At 34.3% G+C, this 22462-nt stretch overlaps 1 protein-coding gene across 1 annotated transcript in view; it reads right to left on the bottom strand.

Moving 5' to 3' along the window:
- Positions 1-22462, bottom strand: part of SPAG16 (sperm associated antigen 16) — a 1019820-nt gene that overhangs the window by 478635 nt on the left and 518723 nt on the right. Inside the window, exon 12 of the mRNA XM_059392666.1 lies at positions 1358-1543. Within this exon, the coding sequence (XP_059248649.1) occupies positions 1358-1543 (186 nt within the window). The remainder of the gene's footprint in view (positions 1-1357; positions 1544-22462) is intronic.

The following is a 22462-nucleotide window of genomic DNA, read 5'->3' as shown; positions in this document are numbered from 1 at the left end:
TTTGATGACAGCATAATGCAGCTTTTCCGCAAGCATTAGAAAAACTGCCAATTTATCTGGATTTATCTGCTGTGAAGAACAAAGTGCTATTGCTGAAGTGAGGTGTTGCCAGGGTGACGCTTACTAGAACTACAGGTCCAGAAGAACCCCACAGGAAGGAGATGAGAATCAAGTCTCCCCCTCCTCCCCCAAACCTGCAGTTTCCTACATGCACCCTCTATTGCCAAAGCCTAACAGAGAGTCTGCTGACAAAGCAAAAATGTGCATAGTCTGCAAAATTCCAGTTGCAGCATTACAAAAACAGGCATAGGAGGATAAGTTTGGTACTAAGAAGAAACAGCATAATAACTACTACATTAGGAGACAGTCCACTTATGCACAGGACATAGTAAAGCCTTTTAATGAATCCTTCCAGAAAACCAGACGTTTTGTAAGCATCTTACTTGACCTTTCTCCTAAATATTACCCAGAATTCAAGAAAGAATTGGTAGAATTTGTTCAAGGTATTGCTTTACTTGTAACCCCAAATCAGTAGTGTTTACTGTCACAGTGAGTCCATTTTTCTCCTACAAGTAAACTACAATAGCTCAGTGACAATTATTTACCTAAACTTTTAAAAGTCATTATCACATATTTAGAATCCGAGCACTATTTCAATAATTAAAGTGATAAGGAGTCTGACTGATGATTTATAGTCCCTTAGTTAGCTGAAGCAGTCAGGATATTTGATAGTAGCTTTTTGTATCCTATTTTAAACCTAACAGAATAGAATAATCATACATAAATATATGGATGAAAGGTATTTGACACTGTAAAATAATACATTTGACTGTCTTAAAAATATAAAACTATAACCATGCAGTTTTTTACAGGACTTTGCATACATCAAATTGCATTAATTCTTGCAATTTATGAATTGACAAGAAGCATTTAGTTTGGGTGTATTATACCAAAATTAAGCATAGAGCAAGTTATTATCTCTGTCATATTCATGTCTATTAAATTGCTGGTTTGAATATAAAGAAATCCTGTGGAAGAGAGAACTAAAATTCTAACCCTTTAAAATAAGTATTTGTTTCTCTCCTGCTTAAAACAAACAGCTTTCTAATGAAACAATTCTAATCCTATTACATAGGCTTGATCTGTATACTTACATTTAGAAAAGACTATTACATCAACAATGATTAATAGAGTTAGAAATGAATTTCACAGAGATTATTTCAGTAGCTTTCTATAATTTTATCAACCAACAAGTTTTTTTTTTTTTAATGTTTCCTGGTCATAGTGCTGAGAGAAAAAAGCATTACCCATGTATATTTATTAGTGTAGAGGGTTAGTAATATTTAATATTTCTTACCTATTAACATCCCAAATTTTGCTAGTTGTATCCAGGGAGGAAGAAGCCACAAAATCACCACAGGAGTGCCACGTGCAGGACCATACTGCATGGCTGTGTCCTTCAAAGGTCAAAATGCAATTGCCTTTAGACAGGTCCCATAATTTAACTGTAGTGTCACCGCTTGAAGTAGCCAATTTGTTGCCACTATTTGCAAGAATATAAAAAGGTAATTTGTTAAAAAGTCAATTTATGATTTTTTTTATGAGTGGTTATATGCTATCATTAATTTGTGTGTGTATCTGAGTAGCTTTTGCTTCTAATGACATATTAAATGCTTTAATCTTATTCTCTTATTTGACTCCATGTAATTAGGTATTTATTTGTATTGTTCAGTAATTCAAGTTGATGAGAAAACTGCTGTTGCACACTTTCTAGATTAATTCTTTAATAATCTTCTAGATTAATACACTAAATCAGTATTTTTTTTAGTATGTATTTGTTTGAGGGCTATATGTTAGGTTCTGTGGATAATGTAGCCTCAGAATGATGAAATTTTAGACATTGGCTGACATAATTTCAAAAACATTGTATAATACAAAACAATAGGTCAGCAACTGTTTATTTGTGGATTAACTAAATGCTCCAGGAATGCTGTTTTGATGCTGAAAAAAGTAAACCGGAATGAGATTTTGAGCTAGATCTTGAGAGAGGAAAGATTTTGAAGAGTTGAGTGAAATTGAGGATGAGTTATTGGATTTTCCACTTAGGTCACTGGTAAATGTTTAAAAAAGCAATGACTTTCGAGTGGTGGACATGAATGCTAGTTTAAGAAATGAATGGGTGTTAATGACATGAGCAGAAACATCTAGGGCTTTTTGGTAAAATATTAATTCCAAGAAGATTTTAATTCCATCAGTTTCTTCAGATCCTTCCTCATTGCATGACCCTTCTATGAGTTCTCTTAGTAAGTTTTCTCCCTAAATATAATGAATTGCTTATTTGTGCTTTTTCCCTGTGATTTTGACTGGGAACTGTTTCCTCTCTGTTTCAATGGCATCAAGCACTAGGACTGACTAACTGAAGTACTCAGCAAATGCTTCCAGAATGAATAAATATATGAATGAATGAAGTTATGCCATAAAAGAATAAGGAAAGGTACTCAGTATTTCCAAGAAAGGAATGGAAAGATCCAGGTAAGAGTTTGCTTACTTGCTTTCTTTTTTTCCCCCTTTTTTCTGAGAGAAATAACATTTTTAAGTGCAAGAGAGAAAGAATCACTGGAGAGGGAGAGCTTAAAGGTGGTGAAGGAAAGGTGGATTACAGAGTAAAGAAGTTCTCATTAAAGTTATAAAAGGATATCCATTTTACTTTTCAGATTAGCAGAGTTAAAAATAAATTACTCTATGACAGGTAGTCCTTCACTAACAGAGAGATGTTTAAAACTTTTACTTTGCGGCTTTTTTTTTTTTTTTAAGATTTTATTTATTTATTTGACAGAGAGAGAGATCACAAGCAGGCAGAGAGGCAGGCAGAGAGAGAGGAGGAAGCAGGCTACCTGCTGAGCAGAGAGCCCAATGCTGGGGCTCAATCCCAGGACTCTGAGATGAAGGCAGAGGCTTTAACCCACTGAGCTACCCAGGCGCCCTTTGCAGCTGTTATTTGTACATACATTTACCGTCCGAAGTTTTACTTTTCAATACTGAAGACCTAAAGATACATTTGTCTAAAAATAGCCAAAAAGGAGTGCCTGCCTGGCTCAGTCCATAGAGCCTGAAACTTTTGATCTTGGGGTCATGAGTTCAAGCTCCATGGTGCCCCTAGAGCTTACTTAAAAAAATATCCAAGCAATGATGCCCCCAGTTTTATTTTTGTTTTTCAACATTTCGCAATTCGGGGTCTCTTCTGGTTCCATACAAATTTTTGGATTATTTGCTCCAGCTCTTTGAAGAAATGGCATTAAAAGTATAAATTGCTCTAGGCAGTATAGACATTTTAACAATGTTTATTCTTCCGATCAAGAGCATGGAATGGTCTTCCATCTTTTTGTGTCTTCTTCAATTTCTTTCATGAGTGTTCTGTAGCTCCTCGAGTACAGATCCATTACCTCTTTGGTTAGGTTTATTCCCAGGTATCTTATGGTTCTTGGTGCTATAGTAAATGGAATCAATTCTATACAGATGTAGTGAAAAGAAGCGCCATCTGTACCCCAATGTTTATAGCGGCAATGGCCACAGTCACCAAACTGTGGAAAGAACCAAGATGCCCTTCAACGGATGAATGGATAAGGAAGATGTGGTCCATATACACTATGGAGCATTATGCCGCCATCAGAAAGGACGAATACCCAACTTTTCTAGCAACATGGATGGGACTGGAAGAGATGTTGCTGAGTGAAATAAGTCAAGCAGAGAGAGTCAATTATCATATTGTTTCACTTATTTGTGGAGCATAACAAATAACATGGAGGACAAGGGGAGATAGAGAGGAGAAGGGAGTTGGGGGAAATTGGAAGGGGAGGTGAACCATGAGAGACTATGGACTCTGAAAAACAATCTGAGGGGTTTGAAGTGGCGGGGGGGTGGGAGGTTGGGGTACCAGGTGGTGGGTATTACAGAGGGCACAGAATGCATGAAGCACTGGGTGTGGTGAAAAAAATAATGAATACTGTTATGCTGAAAATAAATAAATAATTTTTTAAAAAATTACATAAAAAATATTCAAGCAAACCGAAAAATCAAAAATAATTTAACCATGCCTGTTTCTCAAACCTATCCTTCTGCTAGACTAGCATGCTATTATGGATAGAAGTCTTCATCAAGGATAAGAATTACTGTAATGTATTTCAGTCTGGCTGAAAACTCATGTAAGTTTTACATTCTTCTCCCTTGCTTTAAACTATGTGAGAAGAGAAACAAAAATCACAATAGTAATAATTACAACTGGAATGAAACACTTGTAATCATCTTTATACATGACATCAACTGATATTTTGTCAAGAATAAACAATATGCTCATAATCTTTTAATAAATTGAGGTTGTTGTTCAGGTGTATGAACTCAACCAAAACCAAAATATATAGAATATAAATTTCTGAATTTCTTTGAAATGTTTTGGCTTTTCAAGAGACATGGTTTGAAATATGTGAAACTGTATGCTTTGAGCTCATGAGAAAATAAAGACACTTGAGGACTGAGAGGGAGCAAGAAAGAGAGAAAGAATGATGAACAAAAATTTAAAAGGTGCTCTAAGTCATGCAAAAGTCAGAGTTTCCCTCAGCTCCCCACAAATAAGAGAAGTCAGAATCCTCAGAAAAGGGAAAAATAGATCCAGATTGTTAGCAAGTACACGAAATCATTCTAATTTACATTTGGTTAGCTTCTGGCTCTCCTGGACAGCTCACATAACCTTGGGCAGGCCATTTAACATTAACACTTAACATTTCTGAAAGTTATTGTCTTTATTTAAAAATAAAGCTCAATATAGCTTAAAGCATTGTTTCAAAAATCAAACAAGAGAATTCTTATGACAGCACATTTTTAATTCTGGGTAATCTTCCAAATTGATACTGTTTTTGAACGGATTCTCCTGTGATCTCTAGTTTAGTTTTTATGTGGAATTGTTCATCCATATGTCCATAAACAGTAGGATGGTATACAATTACTGCCATTCTACTATAGTTTCATATAGCTGTGTCTATCTACTCAACAGGATTATTTGAATTTGTAAAAGGACTCTCAGTTACTATAGAATAGGTATGTATTATGTAGCAGAAAAATAAATAACCAAATTATATTAAAATATTTTCTCATACTTTTTAGAGGTAAACAATAAAAATTTTGGTTCCAATGAGCTCATAAAATGATTATATATGGAAAACTCTAAACTTAGAATTTATATTACTTGAGAAATACTAAGACACATTTGATTTACATTTAATGTGCCCAGTTTGTGTGAGTCCTCCAAACTGAGTTAAGAGTTGAAACAAAAAGGGCTAAGACCGCTTTCATCCAAGTTGTTCTAAATCCTTTGTCTTGATACAGGGCTGCTGGCCACATTCAACTGGTAAGTGAGGGCACAGTGGCAGAATAAAGCAAATACCAGTCCACACAGAGAATGGTCTTTTTGGAAGTAAACAGTGCCCACAGCCAAGTGTTGTTCCCTTTGTTCTCAAATGATATATCCTTATTTTGTGTAGAACTCTAGAATCCACCAAGAACCATAAGTGAAGTGGATTCAGAAGACAGCATTCTGTGCAGATATTACAGATTCTAGCAAAAGAAGAGAGGCAATATTCAGTGTTCAGGAAAGAGTGGGCCATCCCTGCCTGGTGGTGAAACCACTGCCCTTAATTGGTTGGGTGTATTGCTTGGAGCTTCAGGTGAACCTTCGTTAGTTGTTTGAGAAACTTCAACTGGATTTTCAGCTCAGTCTTTCCACTTTTACAAGGAATGGCAAGATGCTGGCGAATGGACTCTCCAGTGCCTGGTATACAGACAGCTTCATAAGACATACTATTTATTGTGTGAGTATGTGAATGATGTATGTAATAAGGAAAGAGAGATTTCACTTACGCATAGATCTGTGTTAATAGAATGGAATAACCTACATAATTTAGGGTTTATTTCTATGTACAAGTTTATGTATAGCAAGACATCTTGGTACAGAGGACAGAAAAATGTTGGAATTCTAAAACTACTAGCATGTTACTAATTCTTTTTGTTTAATCCTGTGCATTTATGTTATTGTTCAGGTTGTAGATGCAAAAGGGCAGAAACCGGTAAGTTAGTTTATGAAACTTTATGTGGACATCATTAATAACGGTGTCATCCTAAAAATAAGATAGAGATGCCTAGGAATGTCTTTAAACTTTTAAGTATCAATTTCAATCTTGGAAATTATTTTATTATTTAATTCTCTTATTGTATCCAACATGCTTCTGAGTATTCCAGTTGTCATTCATTTGCACACATGTGACACATTAAAATGGAATACTCTTGAAAAACATAACCTGAGTAATTATTATATCTTGATATATATCCATAGGTACTAAAATATAGTTGTTCTCATATTTATTCAAATTGTTTCTATGCATACCTTATGACTTAGTGTCTGGAAAAAGTTATTTTCAGAATATTAAATCTATTTTTTTCAGCTATCTCAAAATTTCTACATTTCACACTTACTTTTCTTTTCTTTCTTTTGACCCAGTGTTCTAAAAGACACAGAATATTCATTTATTCATTTCACAGTTAGTCACATGCTCCGGACACTGTACTAGACAACTCCATCCATCATCATTCTGTACTTCTCAAATATATTAAGCATTTTTACCCAAGGATATCTCTACATACTTCCCCCAGCACTAAGAGGCGATCTCCCCTGGATATTCCCATGGCTTCCTCTATTACTTCATTCAAGACCTTCTCTTCAACTTTACCTTATCATGGAGTGAATCTCTGATAATCCCACTTAAAATATTACATCATCACAACTTTTTGCATCTTTGTTACTCTTTACTGTGTTACTTTTCTCTATAGCACTTATCACCATTTATTAAACTACACATCACTTATTTATTGCCTCTTTCTCTGCCAATGGAATGTAGCATATATGAGAACAGGAACTCTTTTTAAATTCACTGCTATATCTCCAAAGCCAGCTTCATACCTAGTGTGTAGGGAATCTCATTAAATAGCTATTGAATCAATTAATTAATACATGAAACACAATTATGTATATGCCAAAGTCCCTAAAGTCTTTCTATTTATTTATTTATTTATTTTAAGATTTTATTTATTTATTTGACAGAGTGAGAGAGAAGACATAAGCAGGCAGAGTGGTGGGCAGAGGGAGAGGAAGAAGCAGGCTTCCCGTCAATCCTATCGCCTTGAGGAGTTTCAAATTACCATCTCTCTGGGCCCAAAATGTGAAGACCCAGGTACTGCCCTTTCGCACACAAAGTTCTAGAATATTCCTCATTTTCATTCAGACCAGGACCAAGCCCTCTCTCTCATAACACCAAAGACAAGAGCTCTCAATCTGTAGCCCTCCTGTGTGTTTCTGACCCTTGGTTAACATGGACCATGGGACAGGCAAACCCACTCTTTATTAAGAATGAAATTTTTGCCATGGGCAGCAGACCTGGTCTATAGTCAGACTTGGCTGACACATCACCAAGTTGCTTACACACTGAAGGAATTTACACAACCCAATTTCTTCTCTAGTGATTGGGTCTCCCCCAAATAGTTTTATGCTACTATTAATTATTGAGTTTTTTAAAGTTCATTAACTTATCCAGATCTTCCTGAGCGCCCACTGTTTACCAGAGATACAAAAGATATGAAGGATGTGAAGTACACGTGTGACTCAAATTCTTTACACTTTTTCCTTTGGCTTAAATTGTGAGAGTTAGGAGTCTATACATTCAGAGATCACCTTTTTCACCTCCCCTTTGTCACTGCTTCTACTGAGTTGCCTGTGTTATTATGCCACTGTGCTATAATAAAGTTGAGCCACAACACTATGAAAATCTGTATTATTGAAAGGTTGTTGTTGAGGCTATTATTCACTAGATTATACATTACATAAGAAAATCAAATATTTTTAATACCCAGTGGTGAAATGCCATTCAGGTCTTAGCAACAGGAGTCATTGCTCCTGCTGAACAGTGTGAGGTGATTTCTTTCATTGACAATGAAAATCACACAGCTAACTAGGTCTACTTCTTCCTGATGATTGTTGGAACACTTAGTACAAAGTTAAAGCCCTCTTCTAGAAATTAAAAATAATATTATGTTTTGGTTTTTATCAATTAATGAAGGCCCATATAGCCAAATTTTAATACAGAAAATATAAAGTAGATTACATGCATTTTATGTATTAACTTTACTCCTGGCTTCATTATATTTTACCTATTTTAAGTTATCTTTCACCCTAATTATTTCTCAAAAAATTATCTTCTTATATGTGTTAGTTCTCTGAATTCCTTTAAAAATGAATAAACCAAATTATAACTTACAACTCTTAAAATGTATCATGTGCTGGATCCCCATGTACAGATCCCCATATAAAGATAACCAAAATAAATTCTGCCCTTAATGAACTCATGGTCTAATAAGTCATGCAAATATGTACCAATTATAATATTTTCATAAGCATTTTAATAGATGACATACAGATTATAGTGATAGGGCAGAGAAGGATATAAAACATTTTCTGGGTTTGGGTGGACATGAAGGCTTTGAAAAGGTGAACACACCTGAACAAAATCTGTTTATAAAAGCAGGTGTTCACAATGTAAAAGCAGGAAAGGAAAAAGGATGAGTGTTCAGCATGTGGAAATTGTGGCATAAAGAAATTTTTAAGTATTTTTGCATTCAAGAAGAAAAGGATAACAGAAAAACAAAGAAAAATAGATAAATAACAGCCTAAAAATAAAAGACTTTTGCTACAGTCCTAAAATGTATTAATGTGTAGGCTATGAGGAAAAATTAAAGGGTTTTAAAAAGAGTTAGGAAATGATGAAATATTAATTTTAGGATGTTAACACTGGAAACATAACAAGACCAGGTTTTTGTTTTAGGAAGAGCAGAAAATACATTTAAGAATTAATAGTGATTTCTATCTTTTAAAAGACTTTATTTATTTGCCCCAGAGAGAGAGAGAGAGCACAAGCAGGAGAAGAGGCAGGCAGAGGGAGAAGCAGGTTCCCCACTGAGCAGGGAATCCAATGCAGGGCTTGATCCCAGAACCCTGGGATCATGATCTGAGCTGAAGGCAGACACTTAACCAGCTGAGCCACTCAGATGCCCCAATAATGATTTCTGTTATAGGTTTGCACTTAATTATTGAATTCAGTTATTTTGAAATCTATGCTTTGTACAATTACAGTAATTCCCAGGTTTTAGCAAATGATTTTCAAGACAAGTGTCATCCTCATCTATCTGTTCTACTTAGATAATGGATTTTTCCAAGTCTAAGAGGTATTGAATGAGGGCATGCCAATTTTCCAGCAGAAAATTCCCCTCTAATGATATTTACCTTGTTTTGACTGCTGATCTAACTTAGTTCTGGATTACAGAATTTTCCGTTGTACTCTTTCCTGATTTTCAGGAGTACATGGTAACCAAAACATGTGGGTGTGATGCTGAGTTCAAGTCTTGGGAGGACTGATTTGACAAAATATTTAGGGTTAGCAGAAACAGCATATATACTTCACCACCCAAAGCCAATGTACTGTCTAAAAGCCTTATAAGAGATAGAACAATATATGTCTATGGTTGCAGAAGAAGCACTGCCTCTGTTTCTGATATAAAATAAGAGTTTTCTATAATTGGAAGTACCATATTGACAATTAAGATACTTTTTAAAAAATATTTTATTTATTTATTTATTTTAGAGGTAGAGAGAGACAATTAAAGAGAGAGAGCATGAGAGGAGAAAGGTCAGTGGGAGAAGCAGACTTCCTGCTGAGCAGGGAGCCCAATGTGGGACTCAGTCCCAGGACTCCAGGATCATGACCTGAGCTGAAGGCAGTCGCTTAACCAACTGAGCCACCCAGGCACCCTGACAATTAAGATACATTTAAAACTAGCTTGGTAAAAGTGAGCTCATGCATCACAGAATTCCATAATCTCAAGGGAGGAGAGCCCTTAAATCCATACAATCTGATCACACGTCCCTTGTTTTAATTATTTCTACAGCTATTCTATCATTTTAATGTCCAGTCTCTATTTAAAATTTCTAATAACAGGAAACGCAGTTCATTGGGTTTTAAGTAGGCTCTGTTATAGTCTTCCTTTTATTGAGCTTATTTTCTTCTATATAAAAAACTTCCCCTCCTCAAGTCAGTATAATTGTTGGCATCATTACAAATTCAAATAATCCCTCTTTCACTCAAAAGCTTTCAGAGTAGAGGAAGAAAACCAATATATCCTAGAAACAACTGTCCATTTCCTTTTCTTGTCACCCCAATTTTTTTCCATGCTACTTCCACTTTAGAGGTACACAGGGATCTTAGAAGCTGTACATCCACTCCAACTTGACTCACAACTGGTCTATTTCTCCTAAATAGGGCATATATTTGCATTATTCAAATCCAATCTCGTATTCTATCACTTCAAATATTGGTAATAAATATAAGATTATCTGTATTTCCACACATTGAGATGTGCGACTACAGTGTGTATTTCCATTCTCTGAGGCATGAGATATTCTTTGTTATCCTTTCACTAAGGACTTTCCATGTTTCATTTTCAATTTGTTATTTTCTTTTCCACAACAGATCTATTTTTTATGATGACCAGCCTCACATTCAGAGTGAAGTTCTCTTGATAAGATCAGTTTGTTTCAGGACAAACAAAGCTGTTTCTAATATTCTGAGCTATATTGTATTTTTGTCTGGGAACCTAACTGAATGAACATTTCAGTTTATGAATCTACTTTTCAGAAACCCAAACTTCATTAGTTTCAATCACTTTGAAAGTCATCTGTTTACCTTTCCTTTCCCTCCATCCCTGCAAATGTAGGTAAGAGAAAAAAGTAGTGGTGGGGACGCCTGCGTGGCTCAGTGGGTTGAGCCGCTGCCTTCAGCTCGGGTCATGATGTCAGGGTCTTGGGATCGAGTGCCGCGTAGGGCTCTCTGCTCAGCGGGGAGCCTGCTTCCCTCTCTCTCTCTCTGCCTGCATCTCTGCCTGCTTGTGATCTCTGTCAAATAAATGGATAAAATCTAAAAAAAAAAAAAAAAAAAAAAAGTAGTGGAACAGCGCATATATCCCCAAGTTCTCTAATTTCCTCTGGCTTCATAATCACTAAAATGTTTTACTGGTCTTTCTAGGAGTGTCATCTGTTCCACCATAAAATATGAAGTGGATAGGGAAATGATAGGATTTCGGCAGATTCTCAATCACATTTTTTTTAAAGATTTTATTTATTTATTTGACAGAGAGAAATCACAAGTAGACGGAGAGGCAGGCAGAGAGAGAGAGAGGGAAGCAGGCTCCCTGCTGAGCAGAGAGCCCTATGCGGGACTCGATGCCAGGACCCTGAGATCACGACCTGAGCGGAAGGCAGCGGCTTAACCCACTGAGCCACCCAGGCACCCGTTCTCAATCACATTTTTTAAAAACTCTGGAAAATAGCACAAATTTCTCTTGAATTTGCCACATCTTCATAGATTATATCTCCTTCACCAGCAGTGTACCATTCATCAAGGAATTAGTAAATATTACAGTATGTATTGGTTTGTCTTCTAACTGTGTGAATTCTACATCTCAAGTCTCACAAGTGTAAGTTAACAAGTACAAAGTTTACTCAATAATAGCTCTTAATTGTCCTGAAAATAAGGAAGGCTATAGTTTTGGCAGAAGTTAGAACTCTTATGTTTCAGTCACATCTTTGCCATTTAAAAGCCTTGTTTTTGTGAAACAGTATTCTTAATCTTCGTATTCTCATCTGGAAAAGAAAGAAAAGATACCTTTCTATTGTGACTCCTAATGCAGATCAAACTAAAAATGTTTGCTAAAATATAAGGCACAAAGCAGTTGTAAACACTAGGCAGTAAAATTTATGGATCTCCATATAATAGGCTCTGAGGAATTGTCACTTGCATGGAGCACACAGCTTTAAAGAAATTAAAAAACAAACAAACAAACAACCCCCCCCCCCCCCCCGTAACTCAGGGGTAAGAAATGCATTGTTTTTTAGAAGGATAGTTGCTCTTGTTGCTGTCTTCCAGGAAGTCAGCTCTTTCTTTAAGATGGAATTGTGTAAGCAGAATAAATGTGAACCCCTACTGTGCAATCATTCCATGTAAGGACTAAATTACTAGCTATAGAATAGTTAGCTACAGCAGAAGCTGGAATAAGAAATTATATGTATATTATTTGAAGATATGGATTAACCCTGTGTGCAATGAGCTCAGTGTCTGGAAGTGATCCACTAGAGCAATGCACAAGTTTTAGCCTGAGACTAATAACAGACAGCATGAAACTTGGAGAGTGAAATCTCTAAAAAATAAAATAGTATGATGCTGAATGGTTAAGGAAATATACGTGGATGTAGGAACAAAGAGAAAAGGAATTCATATCTTTAGAGATATTGAAAAAAAAAACCAACAGACTCATAGGTATAAAATGATTGGGTATGGAGAAACTCATGAGGAAATTTGAAATACCACCAAGATTCAGAGTAAAGACTGCAGAAACACAGTGGGCATAAGAAACAGCAGGAGAACCAAATTCTACTTCTTTATTATTATTATATATTTATCGAGAGAATAATGGTGTTAAAATTTGCTGCAAACTGTAGTCAAATATGTGTCCTTGTTAATCTACTATTTTATTAAATTATGCATAATTATCACTTTTTTAATACAAAGTAGACAATTCTAAACATGTTTCATCTAGAGTATAAGAATATAGATTTGGGTGACCTCTACTGATCAACTGCATGTTGGACTTGTATGGTTTTGGCTTGGATCATCTCAGATTTGTTTTACCTACAGATCTATCTACCTGGGTAATGTGAATGGTGTCTCCAAATGTAGCGATGACAAAAGCACTTTGAAAACTATAAAACATTACTTAAATATTATACTCATCTCTGGCTAACAAGAGTATTGACACATTTGGGGACTTAACAGCATACACACAAAATGACAAGCTTCTTCATTTTCATCCCTATTCAAAGTTCCCATAGATATATTCTAAAAATTTATTTATGTAAACACTATTTCAAACTCTTAATGGTGGCCCATTAACATTGTAAATAGGTGTAAGTTAAATTATGCTAGTATTCTTTTTAATTTATATTTTTGTGTGTATAAAATTATATTTAAAAAGATATAAATTAAACTAGAAAGACAAATATCAACAACCTAAAGATTAAACACAACATATTAAAATTCAGAAATATTCTGAAAAAAACTTACAAGATTTAAAAACACACAGGATAACCCCAAAAACAAAATACTAAGGTATAAATCTAACAAAATATGGGCAAGATATATATGAGGAAAACCATAAAATTCTGATGAATGAACTTGAAGAACTAAATAAATGAAGAGATATTCTATGTTCACGGGTAGAATGACTCAATATTACCAAGATGTCAGTTCTTTCCAGCTTATCGAGAGACTCAATGCAATCCCAATCAATATCCCTGTGAATTATTTTGTGTATATTAGCAAACTTATTCTAAGGTCTATATGGAGACGTAAAAGTCCCAGAATAGCCAACAAAGGGACAGATGTACCCCAATGTTTATAGTTGCATATCTACAATAGCCAAATTATGGACACAGCCCAAGGGTCCATTGATGAATAAAGAAGTGATATGTGTATATTAAATGGAATATTAGTCATAAAAAGAGCAAAATTTTGTCATTTGCAGAGACATGGATTGAGCTAGAGAGTATTATGCTAAGTGAAATAAATACCATATATTTTCATTTTTATGTGGAATTGAAGAAATAAGATAAATGAGCATAGGGGAAAAAAGAGAGATATAGGGAAACCAAGAAACACTCTTCACTATAGAGAACAAACTGATGGTTGCCAGAAGGGAGGTGGGTGGCAGGGTGGGTGAAATAGGTGATGGGGATTAAGGGAAGAGTGTTGTACAGAAGTGTTGAATCACTAAATTGTACACTTGAAACTAATGTCACACTGTATGTTAACTACCTGGAATTTAAATAAAAACTTTCAAAAAAATAAGAAAAAAAAAGAATTAAGCATAAAAATACCTCACAGTATTGAAAGAAGAAAAACACCATTGCAGGACTGATACCACCTGACTTACAGACTTACACTAAAACTACTGTAATCAAGACTTACAGTATTGGTGAAAGAATAGAAAGATCGATAGAATAAAGAGCCCAGAAACAGACTCCTAGAATTATCGCCAAATGATCTTTCACAAGGGAGCAAGGACAATATGATAGAGCAAAGATAGTTTCTTCAACAAATGATGCTGAAACATCATCCAAATACCAAAAAACAAATCTGGACACAGATCTTACATCCTTCACAAAATTAAGTCAAAATGTATTGTAGTTCTAAATGTGAAATACAAAATTGTAAAACTCCTAGAGAAAAGGAGAAAACTTGGATGATCTTGAGTACCATGAGTTTTTAGATACAACATCAAATTCATAATCCATAAAAGAAATGATAAATGAGCTAGATTTCATTAAAATTAAAAACTGCTGCCCTGCAAAAGATAATGTCAAAGGAAGCCACAGACTGGGGAAAAAATATTTGCAAAATACACATGTAATAAAGGACTGCTATTCAAAATATACAAAGAACTACTAAAACTCAACTATAAGAAAACAATTCATTTAAAATATAGGCCAAAGATCTTAAGAGACACCTCACGAAAGATATATAGATATGTAAAAGGTGTATGAAAAGATGTTTTATGTCTTATGTCATCAGGGGAATACAAATTAAAGCAACAGTGAGATATCAGTACACCTAATTAATGGTTAAGATCTGGAGCAATGATGACCCCAAATTCCGACAGGGATGACAGCAGCAGGAACTCTCATACACTGCGAGTAGAATGCAAAATGGGAAAGTCACTTTGAAAGACAGCACTTTCTTGCAAAACTGAACGTACTCTTACCATACAATCCAGCAATTGCATTCTGTGGTATTTACCAGGAACTGAAAATTTATATCCACACAAAAATCTTCATGTGAATGCTTACAGCAGCTTTATTCATAATTGTAAAAATGTGGAAGCAACCAAGATATCCTTTAGCATTGACTAGACAAAATAAATTTTGTACATCTAGATGATGGACTATTATTCAGTTCAGAGGAGAAATGATGTATCAAGCCATGGAAAAGCATGGGGGAAACTTAAATGCATATTACTAAGTGAAAAAAAAACAAACAGTCTGTAAAGGCCTCATACTGCATGATTCCAACTCTACAATGTTCTGGAAATGGTAAACTATTGAGAGAATAAAAACGTCAATGGACTGGTGATTCACAGACCTGTACCCCTGGGGATAAAAATATATGTCTATAAAAAATAAAAAATTAATAAAAAAAAGAAAAATTTACAATAAAAAAAAAGTCAATGGTTGCTAAGGAGTTTAGGGGTAAGGAAAGATGATTAGAAGGAGCACAAATGTTTAGGGCAGTGAAAATACTCTGTATGATATATAATTGTGGATACATGTATTAAACTTTTGTCCAAACTTACAGAACATACAAGAGTGAATCTTAACGTAAACCTTAGACTTTGGTTAATTATGATGGATCAGTGTAGGTTAATTCTTGGTAACAACAACAAAACATACATATACATATATACATATACATACACACACACACAAACCATTGTTAAGTGATGTTGCTAATGTGTCAAGAGGTATAATAAAAATCTCTTTACCTCCTTCTCAATTTTGCTATAAGCTTAAAACTGCTGTAAGAAATAAAGTCTTAAAAATACACTAGAAAACTAGAAGAGATGTCATTGAACATCAATCAAATTGTAGGTATGAGGGATGACTTCCTAAATGCTACATTCATGGAAAAAAAATTACTATTTTTTCCAAAAATGTTGACAAAAACTATAAGTTCCAAAATTCAATATACCATATTAAACTAAAAGTAAAACAAAAATACTAATATTCATTAAAAAGATACATATCTGAATTGTAAATGGTTTATTCAAATTGAAAGTAATTCCATAGATAAATTAATAAACAGGTAATTAACAAGCAAGAAAATGCAACTGACCTACATACAGAATAATGGTCAAGAAAATAATTGAAGAAATATAAATAGAAGTAAAACAGTCTGTTCTACCAAAATACTAAATGAAAGTCATTTTAAATTACTGTTATTCATGATTAAATTGTTGATTTTTGTGATGATACTGGAAACTGGAGAGAGAACAATGGAAATACTTTTGCTTCTATTAACTACTTTTGAGACTTCTTGGTTGTATAATAGACTATTTAGTAATAACTAATTGCCTAGATGTTGCACAATTGCACACTTTTCAAATCCTGAACAATACTTCCTTGGCACAAATAATTAAAAGTCTTTGAGAAATACAGTTAGATTACTGAAAGTAAAGTATCATTTACTAATACAATCTTTTGGATTTAACATGATAGCTTTTCTATTTGATCTCACAATTCTGTATTCAGGGTTTTCCCTCACATGACCCATGTGTATTTAACACTGCCAGTGAAGTCATTGGCTTAAAAAACCTTCTGAAAAATGTGCCTTTCAACAAACGTGCCAATATTTATAAGACTTAATTGTTTAAGAGATTTGAAGGATACCAATTTTATGACTGATGTTGGTCAACTGAAATTAAACTCAAATTATATATCTTTCATGAAGATAATTACAAGACACATTATTTATTGTTATTGATGTATACATATTACAATTATTCTATCTGTATAGATAGGAACTATAAAATTATTCCTTGAGAATTTCTTTTTCAAATAATATAGGGAAGTTTTTATCATTCGTATATTCAGAGGATATGAAAATATGTCTTGCATAATATATAGTAATATGCATTAAATATTTATCTAAAGAACTAACAACTAAAATTAAGATAATTTTCTTGTACTGTTAGTCATCAAAAAATAGTTTCAACTGAGCACACTTTTCAGACCTAGCTGTAATCTGATTTTCTTATTATGACGATCACTTACATAACTCCTCTCAAAAGCTTGCAGAAATGGCCAAGCTGAGGATATTTCTAATTAAATATCTGAAAGCTCTAACATATAACTGAGGGACAAATTAATAATACAGTAACAAATACAATTCTTAAAACAAAAGAATAAAATATTTCCATTGATATCACACAAATATAGAGTAGCAATATTAAAATTTGAATAACGGTGCTGAAGACATCTGAATACATGGAAAATAATTTTAAAACAGCATTTTCAGTAGGAGGTTTTTAAAAAGGTTTTTATTTATTTATTTATTTATTTATTTATTTGAGAGAGAGAGAGCACATGCACACGTGAGTGCAGGGAGGTGCCAAAGGGGAGGGTAAGTGGGAGAGGGGGAGAATCTCTAGCAGACTCCACACTGAGCGTGGAGCTGGATGTGGGGCTCTGTCTGATGACCCTAAGATCATGACCTGAGCTGAAACCAAGAGTCAGATGTTTAAGTGACTGAGCCACCCAGGTACCCTTCAGTAGGAGCTTTGACAAAAAGTGAAAGCATTGTTAAGTGCCATGGGACATATAATGAGGTTACAGAAGATTATGTTTCCTTAGTGGAAAGGGTATAGGCAGATACAAAAAAATATGGTAGGTCATTAAGAAATACATGATCATCTTCTCAAGGAACTTGACATTTCACAACACTTAAAATGACTAAAAAAACCAATGTTTCATTCATGGTTTGGAGAAGCACACTGCAGGATAGGGCAGAGAACCTTGCTTCTAGCAGTGGTATCAATTAACCAGAAGACTTTATATTGGCCAGAAAAATGCTTGAAAAATTAAAAATTAAAAATTAAAAGGGAGGGAATGTTTGATTAAAAGGTTAAAGATTTCAACTTCAGAATCTTGCTAACTCAGACAGTTTATTGGTGTCTGTTTAAAGGAAATAGGTCCATGTGAGAACCTGATCGGCTACTCATGAGCCTGTCAATGCAGCATTTGTTGGGGCTAGGGATTACGTGTGGAAGAGTCTATGGGGACCATGGGAAGTTTAAGCAGTTAAGACTAACTTGTTCTAAATTAACTCGCAGGACATGTATAAAAATAAAGCATCTTGACAATTTTTAGCACAAAATAGAGCTGTTTGGCAAGCAGAATAATAAATCCTCACATTCTTTCCCAATCTTAAAAGTCTGAAATGGATGCCAATTTGTAGGTAGAATACTTCTTGGTGATCATGAAATTAGATGCAAAGTGTTGGTTTGTTTTAATATTTAGGATATATGGATACACACATCACTACTATGCAAAGGTTCCTATCATGCCATCTCTTCTAGAAGAAGCTTGATACACTGAAACATTCCAATTTTTGGCTCAATTGTTTCCATGAAGAGCACTTTTCTTCTCTTATCATATATTCTATCCAGACAAGTTATAATGAACTTGATATGGCTCTTCAATTTACACTCTTTTACTTTAGTTACTATCCAGCAATCACTTTCTCCAATGTCCATCAGCAGCATAAGAGAAGATGACTCAAACTACTTGATTTCTTTAAATTAAGAGCCTTAAATTTAAGTCCAAAATAACTTACAGGGTTTCTTTTAGCTCAGTTGGTGGTTGTTCTTTAACAGGATAAGCCTGTTCATACATCAGGAGATTGCATGAAATTCTCAAATATGGGACTGACTGTAGTAAGAGTTTGTTAAGCCTTGGCTAATATTCCAAAATATTAAAATTTTCCAAACGAAAATAGGGTATTTATATGATCCTTTAATGAATAATGCCACTTCCTGATGGATTCTTAAAGTATGGGGTTTTTCATAGGCTATCAACCAACTTTACCAATATTAAAGAACACTTTTACAGTGCTAAGCTAACTTGCTAGCTACCAAACTTTAATATAAGTAAAATGCCAACTGTCCTTTCTCTCAAGAATGTCACCGTAGAGAGAAGAAACTAATACTCTAAGTAACTGAAGCCTGTCACTTGAGAATGTTGGCTCCTGTTCAGAAATTATCATTTCTTAGTCCATAAGAATAGTAATATATGTAATTTACTGCCAAAGTAATACAAGATCTTTGTAGAAAATTTAGAGCTACAGATAAGAAAATAAACATCTATCCAAAGCATTCACAATCCTTGTACCCTCAAGATAAGCACTGCATTTAGTTATATTTTTCCAGAATTATTTTTCTGAGACAGCTAAAAAATATAAAATAAAGCCTAAGCTCAAAAGCATGTAGCTTCTTTAATCAAAATGATATAATCTCATTATAAAAGGAAATTAAAAAGAAAACAGAAAAATACAGAGTATGTGGGGAAAAAAAACATAATTTAACAATACACACAAAAATTTCACTGTCCAGAAATACCTATAGTCAATATTTCCCAAAACTAATTTCAGACTACTCTCTTTACATGTGTACAGCTAAAAATAGAGATAAATATAACAACTATATAATTTTTTAAAATTAGAGTCATACTCTACATATTATCATAAAGTTTTGCTAAAATCACCATTAACTGAGTTTACCCAAAGAAAAAAGGAATTGAACTGCAGGAGTTTCTGAGCTTCAGGTACATTTTTCTTCTACCCCAGTTTATGGAAAAAAAAGATTAAAAATGTGAGTAGTTAATATTTTTAAAGTTACATGTTTCATCCCTTGTTGTGATGTGTTGAGGACATATCACCTATGTGCTATTCTTCACAGAAATCATTTGTCTTCACAGAAAACATCACCAAACACAATTGGAAGGTCATTCTATAAAATACATAACCAGTGCCCTCCAAAAATGTCAAGATCATGAAAGACAAAGAATAAGGAAGGAACTGCCATAGACCGGAAATGAAAGGTAAACTGATTGCAACAGTGGATCCTAGACTGAATTCTAGAAGAGAAAAAGGATTAACAGTGGCAAAATTGAAGACAACTGATTAAGGCCTATAGCTTAATTAAGAGTACTGTGTCAATGGTAATTCCTTAGTTCTGTTCACTGTACCATTGTTATGCAAGGTCTTAACATTTGTTAGGGTAAATCAAGGTGTAGGCCATCAGGGAACCCTCTGTACTTACAACTCTTCTGGAGTTCTAAAATTATATCAGAATTTAAAAGTTTCTAAAAATAGAAAAAAAAATTCTATTTCATTTTTAGACCATTTCTGCCAATTCCCAGCTTGGAGACTCATGAAAATTAGAATTGTTAAACTTCTAGTCCTGGTGATCACCAGATGCTGAGAGTTGTAATATTCTTTCCAAGCTTCAGAATATAATACTGTTCAGAGTTCTAATTTTAAATGGATTCAATGATCCCTAGTTTTTAAGTCACACCTTTTTTATTGTGTTCTTTGGTTCATTTTTTTTTGCTTAGATAATTTTCATTACCCAGTATCTTTCTTCAGGAAGGGTTTACAAGTACAAAGACTTGAAGTTCTTCTATATTTAAAAAGAACTATTTATCACTGTAGTAGCCCTGCTTGCTTTTCCTTAGAAGTTTGTCAACACTGCTCCAGTATTTCCTGGCATTGAATATTATGCTGGTCTTCTGTCACTTCATCTTCATTCAGTTGTTGGGTGAATATCATTCTCATGATGTTGCTGCTGCTGTGATTGTTACTTGTTTTATTCAGCAAGGCCAGGATTATGGATTCTATACTTTCTGAGTTCTTTAATATTTGGGAATAATTTACAATGTTTAAGTAGACATGATGTACGCGGATTAGAGCTTTCTCCCACTCAGCACCTTTGTAGATATTGCTTGATTATTCTGGTATTGATGGTTGCTATGGAAAAGTCTGAAATCACCTTGTTTTTTGTGGGTTTTGTGTTTTTTTTTTGGTTGTTGTTTGTTGGTTTTTTGTTTGTTTGTTTGTTTTTTGTTTGGTAATTTTTCTACCTGCTTGTTTGAGGATTACTTTATTTATCCTTGAAGTTCAATAATTAGCAAGAATATATCTTGGCATCGGTATATTCCAGAATAATTTCTGTGTTGTATAGATTTAGTCCTTTCTCATTTCAAGGAAATACTTTTTATATTTATAAATATGCTTTCTGTTTCATGTCAATGTTCATGTCCTCCCACGTATGTTAACTTTTCCCCATTTTTCCCCAATTATTTTCCTATTTTCTCTGTATTTATAGTGATTATTGCAAACTTTCTTGGAATGTATATATATTTTATTCATCTCTCCCTTGAAAGATTAATATTTATTTCTAGTTTTACAATGACAAAATTTTGCTTTTCTATGGTGGGGTGAATTTTCCTTAACTCTCTTTCCTGTTTATCTGCAATCTCTTCATATTCCCTTACAACCTAAGGTCTAAGGGGCGCCTGGGTGGCTCAGTTGTTAAGCATCTGCCTTTGGCTCAGTTCATGATCCCAGGATCCTGGGTTTGAGCCCCACATTGAGTACCTCATTGAGCTCCACGCTGGGATCCCAGGTCAGTTAGAAGCCTGGTTCTTCCTCTCCTACTCCCCCTGCTTGTGTTCCCTCTCTTGCTGTGTCTCTCTGTCAAATAAATAAATAAAATCTTGAAAGAAAAAAAGAACAATCTAGAGTCTAAGAGCCAACAATTTTATATTTCTCACTTTTATGCCACTGATATCTGCGTTGGGAGGATGGGAGTTTGGGTGTAGGGGGAGCAACTTATATGGATCATCTAAATTTTTGTTTGTAGGGTTAGAGAGCTGAGATGTCCTGGAAAATGCCCTTCTTTTCTTATTTTTTTTTAAAGATTTTTTATTTATTTATTTGACAGACAGAGATCACAAGTAGGCAGAGAGACAGGCAAAGAGAGAAGAGGAAGCAGGCTTCCTGCTGAGCAGAGAGCCCGATGCAGGGCTCGATCCCAGGACCCTAGGACCATGACCTGAGCCACTGAGCCACCCAGAGGCTTTGACCCACTGAGTCACCCAGGCACCCTCTTTCTTTTCTGATTTTTAAAAATATTTCATGTAAGTATTCATTTTTAATTAAGAGTATTATTTTTTCCCTAAGGATAGCAGTACTTGGGACACTTCCTACCAATTCATGTGGATCCTAAAAGATGAGACACCTCTAGTTAGTTTCTCCAACATTTAAAGACAACCTGTGATGGTAGAAAATTATTTCTGCTGAGATTTTCCTTTATTTTCCCTTAGATACCTAAGTCTCCTTTTATTTACATATTCCCAAATTGTGCATTATTGTTGAAAAATCTTAAAACACTCTAACATATTTTCCTAATATTGTGGTTAGGATTGAGGAAATTATTTTAGAGATAAAATACAACAGAATATCTTTAGCTACTCTTTTGTAAAAATTTATGTCATAAAATTATATGCATTTCATTTTTTAATACCTGCTGAGGGACTGTGTTGCCCTGTATTGTTGCTTTCATTTTTTTTTAATAATTTTTTATTTTTTATAAACATATATTTTTATCCCCAGGGGTACAGGTCTGTGAATCACCAGGTTTACACACT

The sequence above is a fragment of the Mustela nigripes genome, chromosome 3, assembly GCF_022355385.1.
Source record: "Mustela nigripes isolate SB6536 chromosome 3, MUSNIG.SB6536, whole genome shotgun sequence".
NCBI lineage: Eukaryota > Metazoa > Chordata > Mammalia > Carnivora > Mustelidae > Mustela > Mustela nigripes.
This window is presented reverse-complemented; position numbering and strand designations above follow the sequence as displayed.